This window comes from Amphiura filiformis, chromosome 13 (genome assembly GCF_039555335.1).
Source record: "Amphiura filiformis chromosome 13, Afil_fr2py, whole genome shotgun sequence".
Taxonomy (NCBI): Eukaryota; Metazoa; Echinodermata; class Ophiuroidea; order Amphilepidida; family Amphiuridae; genus Amphiura; species Amphiura filiformis.
The window spans coordinates 15,343,268-15,360,722 of record NC_092640.1 but is presented as its reverse complement, the minus strand read 5'-3'; the positions used below and the strand labels follow the sequence as shown (position 1 = coordinate 15,360,722).

Here is a 17,455-nt window from a genome sequence, read left to right as displayed (position 1 = left end):
TTGTGCATGTATGCCTGATGAAGAAGCACCTGTTAGTGAGGTGATCAGTGATAGCTAAATTGGAATGCACTGATGAGTGAGAAACGCAGTGTTATGACTACAATGACATAGAATGATATAGCCATCACTATGTCAGTGAGCTATGACTTCAGAAAGATCTACAAACAATGGGTTATCAGTGTGTTTTCTCTTTCTCTACAGATTAGATGAAAAGTGACTGCTGACTCCTGACATAATGACTTCAAAAGTGTAATTGTTTTCCCTCTGTGCCTGTTATGAACCTGAATGTGGAGCTGATGGAATTTTGTTTTGATATTGACATGCTTGTGACCCTGACTTGTGACATTTCTTTTGTTAGAGTAGATATAGAACATTTTAATATTTCATAGAACAATAAAAGCTAGAGTACAGTATTGGTAAGACAATAATGTGCATCATTAGTAAGGATTTTCTGGAAGTCTGTCAAAGAAGTGTTTTTCTTTCAAGTTTGAGGCTGCATCTTGGTGCACAAGGCATCTTGTCAAATCCAGTTTAGTCTTCATCAATGATCCTCGCCAATTCATACCGAGAAGGGGAGGGAGGGAAGACACTTTTCTGGAAGTCTGTCAAGAAGTGTTTTTCTTCTAGGTCTGAGGGCTTTCTGCATCTTTCAGTGGTGAGGCATCTCATAATTTCAAACTTTCTTGGAATTTTGACCTGAATCTGCATCTAGCAGCTTGACCATACACTGTATTCCTTGTGATCTGAACTCATATTGGTAAATGGCCTATTTCATATCAGTGTATGTGCTGTACTATGTCATCATTGTCAGTCCTCTGTTCAGTTTAATATATTTAATACCTGACCCCCTCCCCTTCTTCAACAAGGAAGCGTGAATGTGTAAAGTATTTCAGAGTGATCCTATTGTGGCTTTCATCACATTATGACATTGACAATGTACACACAGTGTATATGCTCTATGTCATCATGGTTATTCCTCTGTTGGTCAAGTTAATATATTTAGTATCTGACCCCCTTCCACTTCTTCAACATGGAAGCTTGTGAATGTGTTAGTCTTCCAGAGTGACTCAATTCTGTTGTGGCTTTCATCACATTATGACATCGACCAATGCTGATTATACCCATAGTATCACAATCCTGTTTCTTTCCTTGTATAATTCATAAATCGGCATTATGTTGGTTGTTACTGTCTTGAACCCCTTCCAGCAAGGTATAAATGTGTGGGTCTTCAGTAAGTTATGCATATGACATTGACAACATACATGCTAATCTAGTATCTTTCCTGATTAGGGGGATCAGTAACCAATAGGCAAGGTAAGGCTTAACCCCCCCACACACACACACAGGAGGGCATAACCTTGGCGATCTATTTTCATACCTCAACTTTCCCTCCTCCCCAGCCATTACCAGCACGAGGCATTACTCAACTTAATTCCCTCCCCCCCCCATTATTAAAAAAAAAAAGGTTTTATTTCAAACTCTAATGGTGACCCATGAGGTCAAATTGTTAGAATTGTACATTAAACACACCTAAACAGACACAATGCAATTTGCAGGCAGCAGCTTAATCAGCGCCAATATTGCAACATTGAAACAAACAACTATACAAACATCCAATCCAACACAACCCCAATCCCATCCCCCAGTAGGCAATGAGGATAAAGTGCCTTGCCCAAGGACACAACACGTTGGCTCGTGCGGGGCTCGAACTCGCAACCTTTGGATTATGAGTCGGGCGCCTTATCCACTCGGCCACACGTGCTCCCTCAGCACGAGGGCATTACCTGCTTCGCCGAGATCTATTTTGGTACCCCCACCCAGACATATATTCAACTGTGTACAATTGGCCCACATATTTTTTCACTGCTGTGTCATTGTGTCAATTATTGGCAAACCAACATAGGCTTAAGAGATTTCCTGTGACAAATTGTAAATTGTTGTGCAGGATTTGCCATCTGTCTCGTACTATTAACAACTTGGCCTGTTAGCAGCGCCATGCAATTAACGGGGTTGTTATGGGTTAGTGGTTTGAAAACTCAGATTTTAATACATAAAGGTTTTAGTGGTTTGAAAACTCGGGTTTTAATACATATGGGTTTTAGTGGTTTGAAAACTCTGGTTTTAATCTGTAATCCGCACCATAGGCTGCAATTTTTAAGGTGGTTATGGAGGCATTATAAAGTGCTCTAAACATGTTTTTAAACAGATTAATTGAGTAGAGCAAAGTACATTGATCAATATGCCTTTTGTTTGGAGTCAATCGGACATATGGTTTTCAAAATATATCAATTTATATTTTCTTTGTATCTTATTGTTTTTATCAATAATCAATCAAGTTAATGAGCTAAAATGACTGGAGAAGCTCATTTACATATAATTTTACTAATATTTTGCTAAAATCCATGCATAAATGTTCAGGTACTTTTATTTTGAATAATTTTTGCCCTGAAACTTGGTCAAAGTGTTTCTAATATGTTCTAATGTATTATATAGTGAAGCCGCCCCTAATTTGCATATTTGCATAATTAATTAGCATTTATGCAAATTAGCTCATTAATTATGCAAATATGCAAATTAGAGGCGGCTTCACTATATAATACATTAGGAACATATTAGAAACACTTTGACCAAGTTTCAGGGCAAAAAGTATGCAAAATAAAAGTACCTTAACATTTATGCATTGATTTTAGCAAAATATTGGCAAAATTACATATTAATGAGCCTTTCCAGTCCTTTTAGCTCATTAACTATATTGATTATTGACAAAAACAATAGGATACAAAGAAAATATAAATTGATGTATTTTGGAAACCGTATGTCCGATTTGCTAAACAAAAGGCATATTGATCAGTGTACTTTACCCTACTCAATTAATTTGTTTAAAATATACTCAAAGCATTTTCTAATTTCTAGAAAATGCATCCAATACCACCTTAAACATAATCGAAAGGAGGCTGCTTGTGATTGGCACAGGTATGACGATTGTCAATGTTTACACTGATAACAAAGTTGTGATTGAAATGAATTTGACTGGGTTGTATTAAGTTAATATTCATTTGTTACAGTTGGGGCATAAAATAAAAATGATATAAAATGCTCTGAAATTTGGTGTATGGATCAAAATTTAAGGTTTGGAAATACAGAAACACAATGGGAAGGGAAAACCTGTCTTCTTGGAGATTAATTTTTGTTTTATTTTAATTTATAGATATTTAAATGTGCAACATTTGGCTATTAAAAACCTCAAAATTAAATTGCTTGTAAAATAATGATAGTATTCCTTACAAAAAACTAGGCAATTAGGCCAAATAAAAATACATAAGTGGGAAATATGGGAAAGTTGGGTCAGTCGGTCGGTTGTCCGGTTTTTTTTTGGTGTGTTTTTTAAAAATCCCCACAAATATTAAATAATGCTTCTTCAATTTGGGGACATTTGTCAATTTTGACTTCTGGATACTTGTTAGACATGTTAGATAATCAATTAGTCTTAAATAAATTTTTTTTGAACAAATTTGTAAAAATCATTGTTCAGAAAAACACAACAATTTTTTTTGTGGCCTTATAGATAGCTACTGTAAATATTACAAAAAAGCTTTAATAACAGTATCAAATATTGAACACCGATCAATACAATAGATATAGAAACTAACATGAAATGAAAAGTTTCCAATAATAGTTTTGTTATTTGAATTATTTCAATTATATGATTTAATGACCACACAGTCATTGAAAATGAAGCAATAAAATTAGATAATGCTAGTATAATTTTGTAGTGTCTAACAATACCTACAATAGTTGTGTTCACATTTTTAGTTACACCCAGCGTAAACGCATTACCTAACATTGATAAAAATTCCACAAATATTTTTGCTACTCCTACCACGTGTCCACACCTAGCCTACTCCTAGCACTTTCATGACCAGTTCCACCAAGCACTCACTTCTGGTCGGCACTTATGGTCGGCGTAAACATCGGCTACCACTTCGGTGTTTCCTTGACCTTTTTCAACCACGCAATATGTAATGTCTTAGTTCCGACCAACAAAAGGTCAAACTTACACGGGTGCCAGGAGTAGCAGCGTTCACATTGCAACTTACGCCTGGCGGAGGTTACACCCAGCTCGCTACTCCTGACTTTTGTCAGGAGTAAATCTTTGTCAGGAGTAAATCTTCGGACGTAAACTTGGCGGAACTTACGCTGACCATCGTTCACACTGCCACTACTCCTGGAAGCGCCTACCGCTACTCTTAGCAACTTGCGCGGACCAAGTTCCGCCGAGTGTACGTCCGACAATGTGAACACAACTAATATTTTACATGGACACAAAATAGTCTAAGTGGTTGAAATGTATTTGATTATTTGTAACACAAAAGTGGTTTTGAAAAATCAACATTTTATATTAAATCCACAGCTTATTTCCTGAGTCTAAAGTCTGTTAAGCAGTGCATTCACCTCCACAGTACATTAGTTTTATTTATTTGTAGAATGAAGTGGCAACTACATGTAAAATAGTATACTAGGAATATTGTGCAATGGATTTATAAATTTCTATTATTTACATTTTAATCAAATTGCAGTACTGCATGTGCATACACACATTTCTAAACCATGAGTCATGGAGCAGCATGTAAGGTGAATGTCGTTGTCTGGCTGTGTGGCTGGTGAACACAGCTTGCTGAATAATTATCAATTTTTAAAGGAAGGTGGAAAGAATATTTCTTGAAATATATTTAATATCCACTCGTATTTTGAGTGGATTCTTCACATCGGTTGTCACATAAGTTTGTCAATTTCGCTTCAACCAAACCAGACATACATTTATACTAAGTACATAGATGTGAGTCTGTGATACAGAGTCTATTTGAATGTATTTTGTCAATTCAATGCTGTTAATGAGCTGAAATTTGTTAAAATAAAATTGGCTGAAAGTAATCATGACAATGCAGACGTCATCTTCAATGTGTACATTTTCTCACTGTGTTTTTTCCATAGTATTTTGCAGTAATCCATCATGGAAACTTTTGTGGTGTGTTCTCTAGTCTATATTTCTTTACCTCAATCAACGTAATGGGAAAGAATTGCATTTAAAGCTAATTAATTATGCACACATGTTAAGTAGCATTGGGTAAAAGTTGTGCAGACACAAGACTAGAGGATACTTGGAACGCTTGGACTGCTCATTGCCAGAAAAAGTGTGATAGCTGAGCAGTCGACTCAATGCACTCATCACCAATTGCAGATATGGGACAATTTGCATCATCTTGCTACTTGTTATGGGAGCAAGGTGGCCAAACGGAATGGGCTCTGACTCGGAAGGTTGCAGGTTCGAGCCCCGGTGACGCCATCGTGTTGTACCCTTGAGTAAGGCACTTCATCTGGATTCACTAACGAAAAGAGATGGGCACTCCGTCTTGTAAAATCAGAGAAGATGAGAAAAGAGGAGATCGCTCGAACATATAATCCGATTACCCACAGTTAACCTCTATTCACTTTTCTTTGTTTGGGGTACTTAAAACACCACTTGAAACTTCCTTTGTGGTAATCTGTTCATCCGCCACACGCTCGTCTGATTTGGTAGTTCTCTCTAGTGGAGAAAATATTCCACACGGAAGTACATCGTTAAAGTCCCAATTTTGCAGTCAAATCATGCTTTATTTGTTTAAAAAAAAATAATAATAACCAGAGTGACCATGATTTTTAAACGAGTGAAAAAGCATTATATATATCGCAACTCCCATTAAAAAAATCAAAAAGTTATGGAAAGTCAAGCATAATTAATTTTCCAGTCAAATTATAAGGTCAAAGGAAAAGAAATTTAAATGTAACTATTTGAATATTTATGCAGTTTACGGAAACATAAAACCAGTGTAATCAGTAATTCAAACTCTTGTCAGTTTCTCCATATACTCCCGTTTTGTGTCCAAGCGTGTCCAAAAATGCTATTTGGATCCAAAATGCGGGTCTTTTCACAGGGATCTCGGGTCAAACTTAGCAGCCAGTCATGCCAAACAATACAGAAATTATATTTCGCGGTCAACTGGCGTAACAAATTGATATCCGGGCATGCGCCGTTTAGAGCTAGACAGTTGTGACTACATAAAAGCCACTTATCGTATTAGTTGATCAATCGGATTAGATCATTGTATCCATCAATAGGCGGATGCACACATTATTTATTTGATGTGGGCAGCGGCGACCTCCTCTTTATCATCTTCTCTGGTAAAATGCAGGTTCGACTTGTTTGTACATGAGGTCTAATCATATGTATTTCTTTCTTAATATTTGCCTATACAGATGAAACCATTACAAGTAAGAGCAGTAACCAACTACCAGGGAAGTAGAGAAGAAGAGTTATCATACAGGGCTGAAGATGTAATCACTGTTTTAGATGCCAAGTAAGTCAATGCAGTCTGGTATGTACTATTGCAAGTCACTATGGACCACAATGGCCTTATCCCAATGTCATGTAGTTCAAAAACTCAATAAAACAGTAATAGGGTAAAATTTGACCTCAAGTTGCAGAGTATGAGTTTTTGTACCCAAATTTTCAAAGGTCATCCAATGAATGTACAAATGTATTGGAGTTAAAGAACTGTGCCTTGATAGATGAGCATGTTGTGGATCCTAGTGAGTTTTATTGCAAGAATATCAAATTGAGCAGTGAAGAATATCACGGTCTTGGATGGATGATATTTATAGTCACCTGGTGTATCATTTCATGGTTTTATTGTGAATGAAACATAGTCATATGTTTCAGTATATGACTATGTTTCATTTACAATAAAACCATGAAATGATACACCAGGTGACTATAAATATCATCCATCCAAGACTGTGTGGTACTCTTCACTGATCCATTTGATATTCTTGCTATAAAACTTTTGCAATAGTACATACCACAACTCTTCCATGTACTTGTAGGGTTTCTTGAACATGTTCAAAACAAAACTACCAAGAGATTACATCTGGAGATTTTGCTTTAAACATGTTCAGGGCCAATGACACATGTATAATAGGTTTTTCCTGCCCAATGACGATACGTTATATCTGCCAGGTCAGCACATTGTAGAGAAATTTGTCAGACTAAGTTGAACATGGGGTTGTCTTCATAGATGGAAGCTGAAAAAGTCATTTGTGTCTATTTAATTACATCAGGAAGGTTTTAAAAATTCTATGTCTTCATCGTGGCAGGTATTGTACATAGTAGTTACACTCTTTGCGAGTCAGTGATATCAGTGTGTATTCACTCACAGCGCTGGCGTACTTATGCCCTTAGCGTAAAGATGTTGTGCTTGCGACACAGCTGCTCAACGTGTTGATGTCACTGATGTGAAAATATTATAGTGTGGCATGACCTGAGGAGTTCCATGTACTGTATTCAACCTAATTAGCACCATTAGAAGGGCTCCCTTTTCATTGCACCTGTACATGTACTACTAAATTCCATCATACACTGAATGAAACTACCTTCTAAACCTTGCCAATTATAGGCTACTTCATAGCCCCTTTTGAATTCATACTTCAACTTATCTCACAATGAGTCCAGAACGAGAACCGCTTCAATCCGAAAACCGCAATGCAAAGCGTTGTGTTTAATGGAATGGCATAGCTGAATTGTTTATCAAAAAGGGAATACAAAGCAGTCCATATCAGTTCAGGATTATGATGATTTTGTCTTGTTACACCGTTTTGTATAAATGTTTATGCATGGAAATTCCCATTTGTAACTTTCATTTCATAATTTTAATAAACACACTCCAAAAAAAAATGACTCAGGGCGCTAATTAGGTTGATAGTCTTGTGAATGCAAGATGATGTCTCCTCTTGTTAAACTGGGTGGATGGGGTTATTTATCTTTCAAATGTTGTGTTAGAACTGAATGCAGAGATCATAATATCCAACAGCGGACTTAAATACTCATATCGCGGACCATCTAACACTATGATGGACCTGAATGATATAGCCAAAGTATTTCACAGGCATAGCTCTTGCTCCAGACAAAATCCTATAGAAATAGTGTGCTTGTGAGGTTACATAGGCTAAGTTTCCTCCATAGTCTAAAATTATAAATTAAATCCAATTTACACAACCTATTTAATTTCTTTCAGTCCATGAAAACAATTTAAAAGTTGGTTTCTCATGATCCAAGGTTTATTGTATTAAATAGTTAGCTTGGCTGGTCTTGAATGTCTTTGGTCAACCCCTGATTGCTTGCCTCTGTAATTGAATAGGGTGAGTCAGGCAGACAATTGTTACAACTACAATGTAGAAGTAGTTTTGTGAAAGCCATCAGGTCATATTAGAGTTAATGGAAGCTGAAATTGATGATAATAATAGTAAGAGTTACTGTATTTCCTGCAAATAAGAATTATCTTTCTTTTTGGTATGAAAGTATACAAAGTGGTGTACTTAATTGATTTTTGACTTTTTGGACTTTTCAATTGTCACCAAATCAAAGGGAACCTGCGTTGGGGTCATTTGTGAAAGCTGGCGAGCTTTTGATTTTGACAAACTTGAAAAAAAATGTTTTGAACACTTCGGATGTTAAAACATTGCTAGGCAAAACCAAAGCTTATATCTACGGCGACGCAAGTTCAACTACAGTCGGAATTGCAGCTTACATTTGTATTCCAGACAGCAATTTATCGAAAAAATATGAAATAAATTGACCCATTTTTTGCCTATTTTCCAAGATTGTATTGTGTAATTTTGTGTGCAAAATGGATGCCTCCTCGTCTGCTATAGCTCCAACTACAGATAATGCAAATGTCACACCACTTTGCTGAGTGTGATACGTGAAATGTTACCCTAAGACACATTGTGCATCTTCCTACACAGTGTCAACACATACAGGCTCTTGTTTGCAAGTATTGACTTGATCGAGCCAACATCACTACTTTAATTTAACTAAATGAAGTACCAGGCTGCGGACATAAAAGTGATCATGTAAAAGATATCATGAAGGAAAAATCTTTTTGTTTTGCTGGACATAACACGTTTTCTAGCCAAAGAATTATAAATTTAATAAGGCATATTAAAATTCTACAATTCTATATATTAAAATATATTTTTAAGTTTGGTAAATTTACAAATGTGCCCCACAATGCTTGGCACCCGGCTGCTGTGGTTGGAAAAAGGCTAAATGAATGCATTGTTATCAAGCCAAAATAGGATTAAAGAGAATATCTCTAACATTTAATGTTGCTGTAGAAAATGGGAAAGCATGTTAGTCCTAGGATGAAAATCCATACTCAAAATAAGGACAATCGTGGCCTATAACCGACCAAAGGTAGATGCACATTACAACTTTTTCAATTTTGTTCTGCTGTATTTTGAGGGGGGTAGGTGGCAACTTGCTTTGCAGATCATATGCCTTATTAAAGGCCTACAAACAAAATCACACCACACCATTTTATCTTATAATGTCATTAACTTTAAGTTATAATATATAAGTTGTCGTTTGGTGAAACACTGGATAGAAACACTGAATGTTAAATACATCCATACAATGTCTTATCAACAAGGAAGCGAATGTAATACTGGATAGCATTCTTTAAAGTTCAGAGGGAATTTCAATGCCTAGGATTTAATAGGAATCTCTTTAATTGGTTCTTGAATTACAGTCAGATAAAGTTAGCATTATTTATAACCCACTGACACACATTACTAATGTAATCGGATCCACCACATCTGTACCAATTTCAAATTGCGATCGTTTACTTTTGTAATTAGACCTTTCATATGTATTTGTTAATGTCTGAAGATCATGTGTAATATTATACAACATGAATAATGACTTATAAATAACCAAGCAAACTATGGATAAATATATGATGTGACCTGGTCTAATCAGGCCAAAGGTAGCAATTATGAAATTGAGGTACATAGGCAGAAATAGCAATTAAAATACATGCTATCTTAGAAGTTTGTAACTTTGCAACCAAGTTTATTGCAGCAATTGTAGTACATGAATGTATGGTTACTGGATGAGAAGAGGAAGAAATGATGATGATGATATAATTTTCAAAAGTTTACTTAAGCAAGATAGTAAAGCAAGTAATTGGATCAGGTCATGTTATTACATATTGAATTGGAATGCTACTTTCGTTGCCAGATATTTCACTGTTTCCCTGTGTTTCTTTTCTCCAGTGATGACACAGGTGTGTGGCGAGGTGTCACAGCAGACGGCCATATAGGTCTGTTCCATCGTAGTAACACAACACTAGTTGGTGGTAGCGGAGGGGGCAAGCTTAAAAGATGGAAGAGCGGGTCAAAAGGCAGTAACAAAGCCGAACATAGAAAAAGGTAACATGTCATGAAGTTATGTCTTGCTAAGTACCTTCACATAATGTAAATAAGTAATCTCCTTTGCAATTAAATTGGATCATGCTCTATTAAGTCTGAAATAAAAAACACAATCATGGATAAAGCCCAAGAGTGAAACCTGGAGCACAGCTAATAATAAACTCATGATGCCTTAGTGGTAACTGAATGTCTACACAATTCAAGAAGTATCTGCTCAATGCTCAATGAATCGGCACACTCAAATTGCAGTTGAGTGTAGAATCGGTGGTTTCATCATTCATGAGAACTCCGATTTGTTATGTATAGGTCGTCCAGGCACTGCACTTGCTGAAACTTTGTTTGGCCACAAAACACATTACGTTTATATGAAGAGTAATCCCAGCACACACGTGCATGCCGTTATTTACCTTATATACATGCAAGTTGTTTAAAAACAGCCAGCTTGTTGTTTGGCAGTTGTAATATGCCTATAGTCAATTGCACTTCAATATGTTTCAGTGCGAAATCATGGTGCAAAATATTTTGAGAAGTGCAGGAATGGTCAGTGGCGGAGTTGATTAGGTAGAATTGATTCATACTTCAATTAGACAGAGCATCGGTTTAATTGCAAAGAGAGAATGTATCTAATGATCTATTTCATTGCTTTTTATTACTAGTTAGGCTTTACTTTTGTAAATTGTACATACAATAGTTTAGTAGATAGGATTTTTGTATAATAGTTTCAACTATAAATTCTATAAGTTGCAGTGTCTGATAAAGCTAGCTTTAATCAATGTTCTCCCAGGTTATAGCAGATTCAACCCATCCGTTTGTCCAACAAATCCAGGCTTCCCTGTCAATCATCTGCCAGTCATGCATAGCATGATATCCATGATCGCTCAGTAACACAAATTTGTTTGAAAAATGTTCCACCATGGGTTGAATCTGCTATAATTGTCAATGTTTTACTGAAAATTTTGTTTGTAGAGTTCATTTTCAATAGTTTTTTCCCATAAATAATGTGTAAATCAGGTAAAATTTAAAATCTAATCCAAATATGTGGCCTGAATGAGAATAAATCAATACGCAATAATTTTCAGATTATACAAGAAATTGTCAATAATGGCAACACAACACCAGAGCAAATCTATTCTTTAAAAATTAGCTTTTACAATTAGGAAATATAGGATGTTGTTTTGTAAAATGATCCAAGATTGAGTGTATGCAGAATTAGACGTGACAATCGCAATGGATCTAGGGTCATTATACATGTAGAAGATATCAACATATCTCTCGGCTTACGTACGTTCTTGTCTAACAAGATGGCAGACAATTCTAAGAAGGTTATCTGAAACTAAAAACATTTTTAATTTCATCCAAAATTTCAAATTATAATCAAATTTTGAAAATTAAGTGTCATCATATTTTAACTTCTCCAATTTATTTTTTTTACATTTGTAGCTATTATTATACACATTGTAATCATATTTTCAGTGTACAACTAACACATTTTTACATTTTTGAACTTCACATTCATTATATGTATTCTAAATTTCATGAGATGTACAATTTTTTCTAAAAAGGGTTGACTACAAAAACGCCTAAGAGATCACCAAGGTCAGTAGGTATTTCTAAACATACACAAACAAAAACCAAATTCCTTCCACTCATCTTCCTTCCTGTTCATGATTCTCAAGTCTCTGATATGCTCACAAAATATTTGCGGCCACAAATCATCATTCCTAAGAAACGCGGATGTGAATGCTACCATTTATTTCATTTCATTATTTTTTCTATTTTCCCCCTTTTTTGACATCTTGAACCTTCCATATTTTATTTAGTTATCATGATTTCCATTCATCATACACCCACTGTGGCATGTTTCTTGGCGAACATGATATGATTGTTAAAGTGTGGGTCATAGCCTAACAGGTTGACATCACTTTTCAACTTGTGTTGTTGATTGAGCAATCTATAGTATGTTCCAGATAAAAAATCACCTTATTTTATCCAAACAAAAGCAGTTTCTTGGAATGGATGTAAATGGGTTTGCAACTTACTCCTTTTCTGCATTATGTAAGAAATTGCTTGCAATTGTTTTTGAAAAGGTGGCATTTTCAATCCGGACATACTGTATATTGTGTCCTAATCATTTGCATGATTCAGTTCATATTACACTATAGTGTGTTCGACAAAAAAATAAAATAAAAGATACTGAGAATCTTATCCCATGGGGTCCACAAGTACCATTAATTATGACTCCCAATCAAGATGTACAATGTAGGCACTTGTGAAGCAGGTGCATTAGTTCAAATTACAGCAAAGTCATACAAATCAACAAATTGGTAAACAACAAAGAAAAGAAAAAAGCAATATTAATTTCATTATTTTGTGATGAGAAAAGGCTTTTGCAAATAGTATTTGTACTAAAAGTATGAAATTTACTCGTAAAATCATGACTTCTGTGTCTTGATAAATTGAATTGGTACAGAATGTAGTAATTTTATATTATAACCATTGATGTCAATTCTGAGTTCTGGAATGTATCCGCTTACATTCAGGTGAAAGCTCATCCATTGACAAATATTTCTTGGAAACAGGTGCAGGATGTGTCAAAAACGGTGGTTGATTTGTAGGATTGTTACCTATAAATGTTGAAATAACATAATCAGATAATATTTCTCAGAAGTTCAGAAGTAAGAGCTCAGTTTGTCAAAAACAGTTGTTGATTTGTAGGATTGTTATGTACCAATAACATAATCATACAAATATTTCATTAGATTTGTCAGAAGCGAGAGCTCAATTTGTCAAAATCAGTAGGATTGTTATGTACCAATAACATAATCATACAAATATTTCATTACATTTGTCAGAAGCGAGAGCTCAATTTGTCAAAAACAGTTGCTGATTTGTAGGATTGTTATGTACCAATAACATAATCATACAAATATTTCATTAGATTTGTCAGAGCGAGAGCTCAATTTGTCAAAAGTTGCTGATTTGTAGGATTGTTATGTACCAATAACATAATCATACAAATATTTCATTAGATTTGTCAGAAGCGAGAGCTCAATTTTTCAAAAGTTGCTGATTTGTAGGATTGTTATGTACCAATAACATAATCATACAAATATTTCATTAGATTTGTCAGAAGCGAGAGCTCAATTTGTCAAAAACAGTTGCTGATTTGTAGGATTGTTATGTACCAATAACATAATCATACAAATATTACTCAGAAGCAAAAGCTTAATTTGTTAAAAGCAATTGTTGATTTGTAGGATTGTTGCCCTTATAAATGTAGAAATAACTCATCATACAAGTCTTTCTTCACTCCCACCCACAGTAGATTCTAACATAGGAGTAATAAATATACACACACATAGAGAAAACTCATTAGACTCAGGTCATCAGACCTAGACATTAATCTATCTATATTTAGACTATGCATTAGGCTCAGGGAGTTGTTCACTGTTTAAAGGAGGAGGATATAATTCATGACATGGTGCTGTTGTTTTTTTAACTCTTTAACATATCCCTATACTCAATCGTATACGTTTCCGCTTCAATGACACCTCGCTCACTTTTAGAGGTATTACAGGGGCATATCCAAACACCGACTACCATAGGGGGATCTGAGACTTTTCTGAGTGCCCCAGGGGATTGACTGGCTGAAATGTAACCCCAAATTTCCTAAAACTTGTGAGGTGCGCACTTTTGCGCACACACCCATTGGGTGCATCCCTTTATTAGAGTGGTTTAATGAGCAGGTGCACTGTTCAAGTCCTAGCATATCAAAGCTGTATTGATTGCAGTTTTATTTGCTCCATTGCATTATGAACCTCCTATGACAGTAAATGGAATTTGTCCATTGTGACAAGGTGTCACCGTAGCTGAAACGTATTACATTGTATAATACATTTTAAAGTAAATTTGAAGTCCATGGGTGACAGTGACACTAAACAACAAATCATGTATAGGGTGATGGTGGTAATTGCTCATTACAAAATGATACTATAACATTTGGTTCACCTGAAGTTTGGTAATGACATAGGTGGGTATTTCTCTGGTCGAAGTACCAAACTCCAACCTTGAGGTGAATCAGAGTCTAACAACAGAACACATCTTTGGGTTCAAAGTGTAAAACATACCTCCTAACCCAAATGATAACCCAAATATTTCAAATAATTCTTACATTGTTCTTCAGTAAAATGATACTCCAGTAGCACATGATTTAAAGAATTCTCATTAAAATCTTATAATATCCTCAAAACATAACCATGGCTCTAATCAACGTGCACTATTTCAACTAGCTATACATCATTTTCTTCTTGCTTACTTAAAAGTATCAATACTAACAACAGAACATGTTTCTATCTTCAAAACAGCTTTTAGCCCCAGTCCAATGTTAACACACTTTTCCACACAGGCATACATGTACATGATACAAAGAAGTCACAATGCTATACGGTGTAAGTTGTATACATCACAAACAGTTGATTTGGGTGTGGGTGTTACCGGCAGATACAAAATGTATAAAGGATAGTATTCATTTACAAATAATAAAGGAGTGTGCATTTCCATAAATCACTTTTGATATTAATAACCATTACGAGAAGGTTTACAAATCACATCAAATTTCTTGCAAAATTACATGGTATCCATTAGGGCTATTCCAGTTGAAATCCATACTCCCCCTATAGAAGACAATGCTCTTAATCTTCCGCACAGGCAGTGTGAATTTCAAATGAGCAGTGGCGTAGCTGCCTATTTGGGCCCCCGCCCCTAGTGCAAGGAAAAAAGAGGAAAAAGGAGGGAGAGAGAGGAAAAAAGAGAGAAGAGAGAGAGGGAGAGGAGGGGAAGAGAGATGGGGAATCCATACGATATGCAATACCATATGATTATTATCAATAAGCCTGGCAAAATTGTCTATTTGGGCCCCCGCGCCCCTAGTGCAGGGAAAAAAGAGAAAGGTTTGGTGGATTTGGGCCCCCAACCAATACAGACTTGCCCCCGGAAAAAATCCCAGCTACGCCGCTGCAAATGAGATTACCTGAATGGGTAGTTCCATTTAAAATCTACACTCCCTGTGTAGGAGACTAAGGCCATGTCTTCCATGGGGGGTGTACTGTATGTATTTCAACTTGAATGGCCCTTTTATCATGATAGCAGGGAAGATGATAGTAATCTACCGACAGAACAATAGCAAGCCTGGAAAAAGTCTAGCACTGAAATGACTATTCTGGCAACTAGTAAACAGTACCAGAAATTGGTGGAAAATGATACCTGTATAAATAAGGTGCAATGCCCAAGGTGGTGTCACAGACATTTGAATAGATCGCATTTAGTATTGAATACATTTGTGCAGTTAGCATGGAAGGCTTGGATTTTGCCTAGAGTCAATTCTGAGAATGGATATATGGATTACTGTTTTCCTTCAATGGAATTAAATTAATTACTTTTATGTGACCCGGTTTTCTGGTTAGTCTTGTCACTACGTGGGTTGTGATCTTGTTTTAGAATAGTGGGGAGGCTTACTGGCATTAATGGTGATACTCTTCACAATTTTATGAGGTAACACGTATGACTTAATGAAGTAACATGTGCGTGTGCACCCCCTCACAAACACCCACATACATACACCCGGATAAGTAATAAATAAATGAATCATACCCCATAAAGTAATAAATGAATTAATCAGGTTTCCAACATTTGTAATAAAGTGCCGATAGGTTTATAATGCAGGTTTATGGTTTATACGCTAAATAAGTATCAATACTTCCTACTTTCCTGACACATTTTGAAATTAGAGTTCTCTCATACAGTTACTCACTGGGAGGAAAATATACAACAATATACAAAGAATTAGGATTCATTTTGCATATTATGATAAACTTGCCTGATTATGTCTGTCATAAAATTGCAATACATTGTGTACAAAATCAAAGTATATCTTGTATGTGATCATAGAATGTGAGTCTGTATACTATACAGTATCATTGCTTCTGCAATCCCTGGCTTTTATCATCATCTATATTATAACCAATGCTTACTTATGTATATTATATTGCTTATTTCTTGTATTTCGTATACTCTTGCTTTGCTTCCATATTCCTGTCATCTACTTCTTGTCACCTGTGACCTTGTGTATTGTAACCTTTCAACTTTGACCCCTTTGTGGCTTTATTCATCTGCTGTACTCTTGGGCTACGGTCTTGTATAATGCTTCAATGTTTGGTGTTGGTCATCTGTGTCATTGCAGTTGGCATGGGTATGTATGTACAATCAATGTTTTGTTTTGATTTGCATGCTGTGACCCCTATGACCCCATCAGTAAAATCACTAACCTTTAACCCCTAATCCTGAGTTCTTTAGTTGCGGTGAAGTGACATAAGCGCACAATATTGTTTTAATGTCAGTTTGGATGCTGTGACCTTTTTGATGTTTGTTTGACCTACATTGAACTGACCTTTGACATGAAGTGATTGAACCATTAATATTACTGATTAGTGTTCCCATTAATAGAATTGGAATGGAAGATAAACTTCTCAATTTCTCTTTAAATTGATTATACAAGCTTTATTAAAATGTTTGGTACCCATCAGGTTTTATTGATAATCGATGAGCCTGATACATCAAAATTCAACATGAGATCCAAATAATTTTTAAATGAATTGTAAAACAAGCCAACAACTATACATTCTGAACATTTCATAAGTACCCAATGTAGTATTCGGAAGAGGCAGGCTTTTCAAAAACCATTAAAATTGATGGGTACCAATTATTCTGATACACCCTGTTTAAGCCCAAATTGTTTCTGAAATGACTATATTGGAATAATTGCATGTCAAAGCACATGAAAACGTGAAAATTTACACTAATTTGATCTGTAATCAAGGTGCATTTTGCTAAAAAGAAAATACACTGAGGTGTCATGCCCCTAAGGGAGTGTTCATTAATACTTTGGTGGGGGGGCTGGTCTTCCTCAAATTTTTCGCCCGAAAACTTTTTTGACCCCCCCTCGATGGACCGCTAAACTTTCTTGACCCCCCTCTTTTGACAGACAAAACTTTTTGACCCCCACCCCCTATTACCATATAACAAACATTATACTTAAGTGTTGTTTCCAGTGGTGTTGGTATCTGGGTCACATGTCATGAGGGAGGCAAATGTT

General features: G+C 35.7%; 1 protein-coding gene across 1 annotated transcript in view; it reads left to right on the top strand.

Annotated features, from left to right (window-relative positions):
- The window catches only part of LOC140167440 (uncharacterized), a 163,215-nt gene that overhangs the window by 112,987 nt on the left and 32,773 nt on the right, over positions 1 to 17,455 (top strand). The window contains 2 exon segments of the mRNA XM_072190746.1: positions 6,295 to 6,395; positions 10,150 to 10,305. Coding sequence (XP_072046847.1) covers positions 6,295 to 6,395; positions 10,150 to 10,305 — 257 coding nt within the window.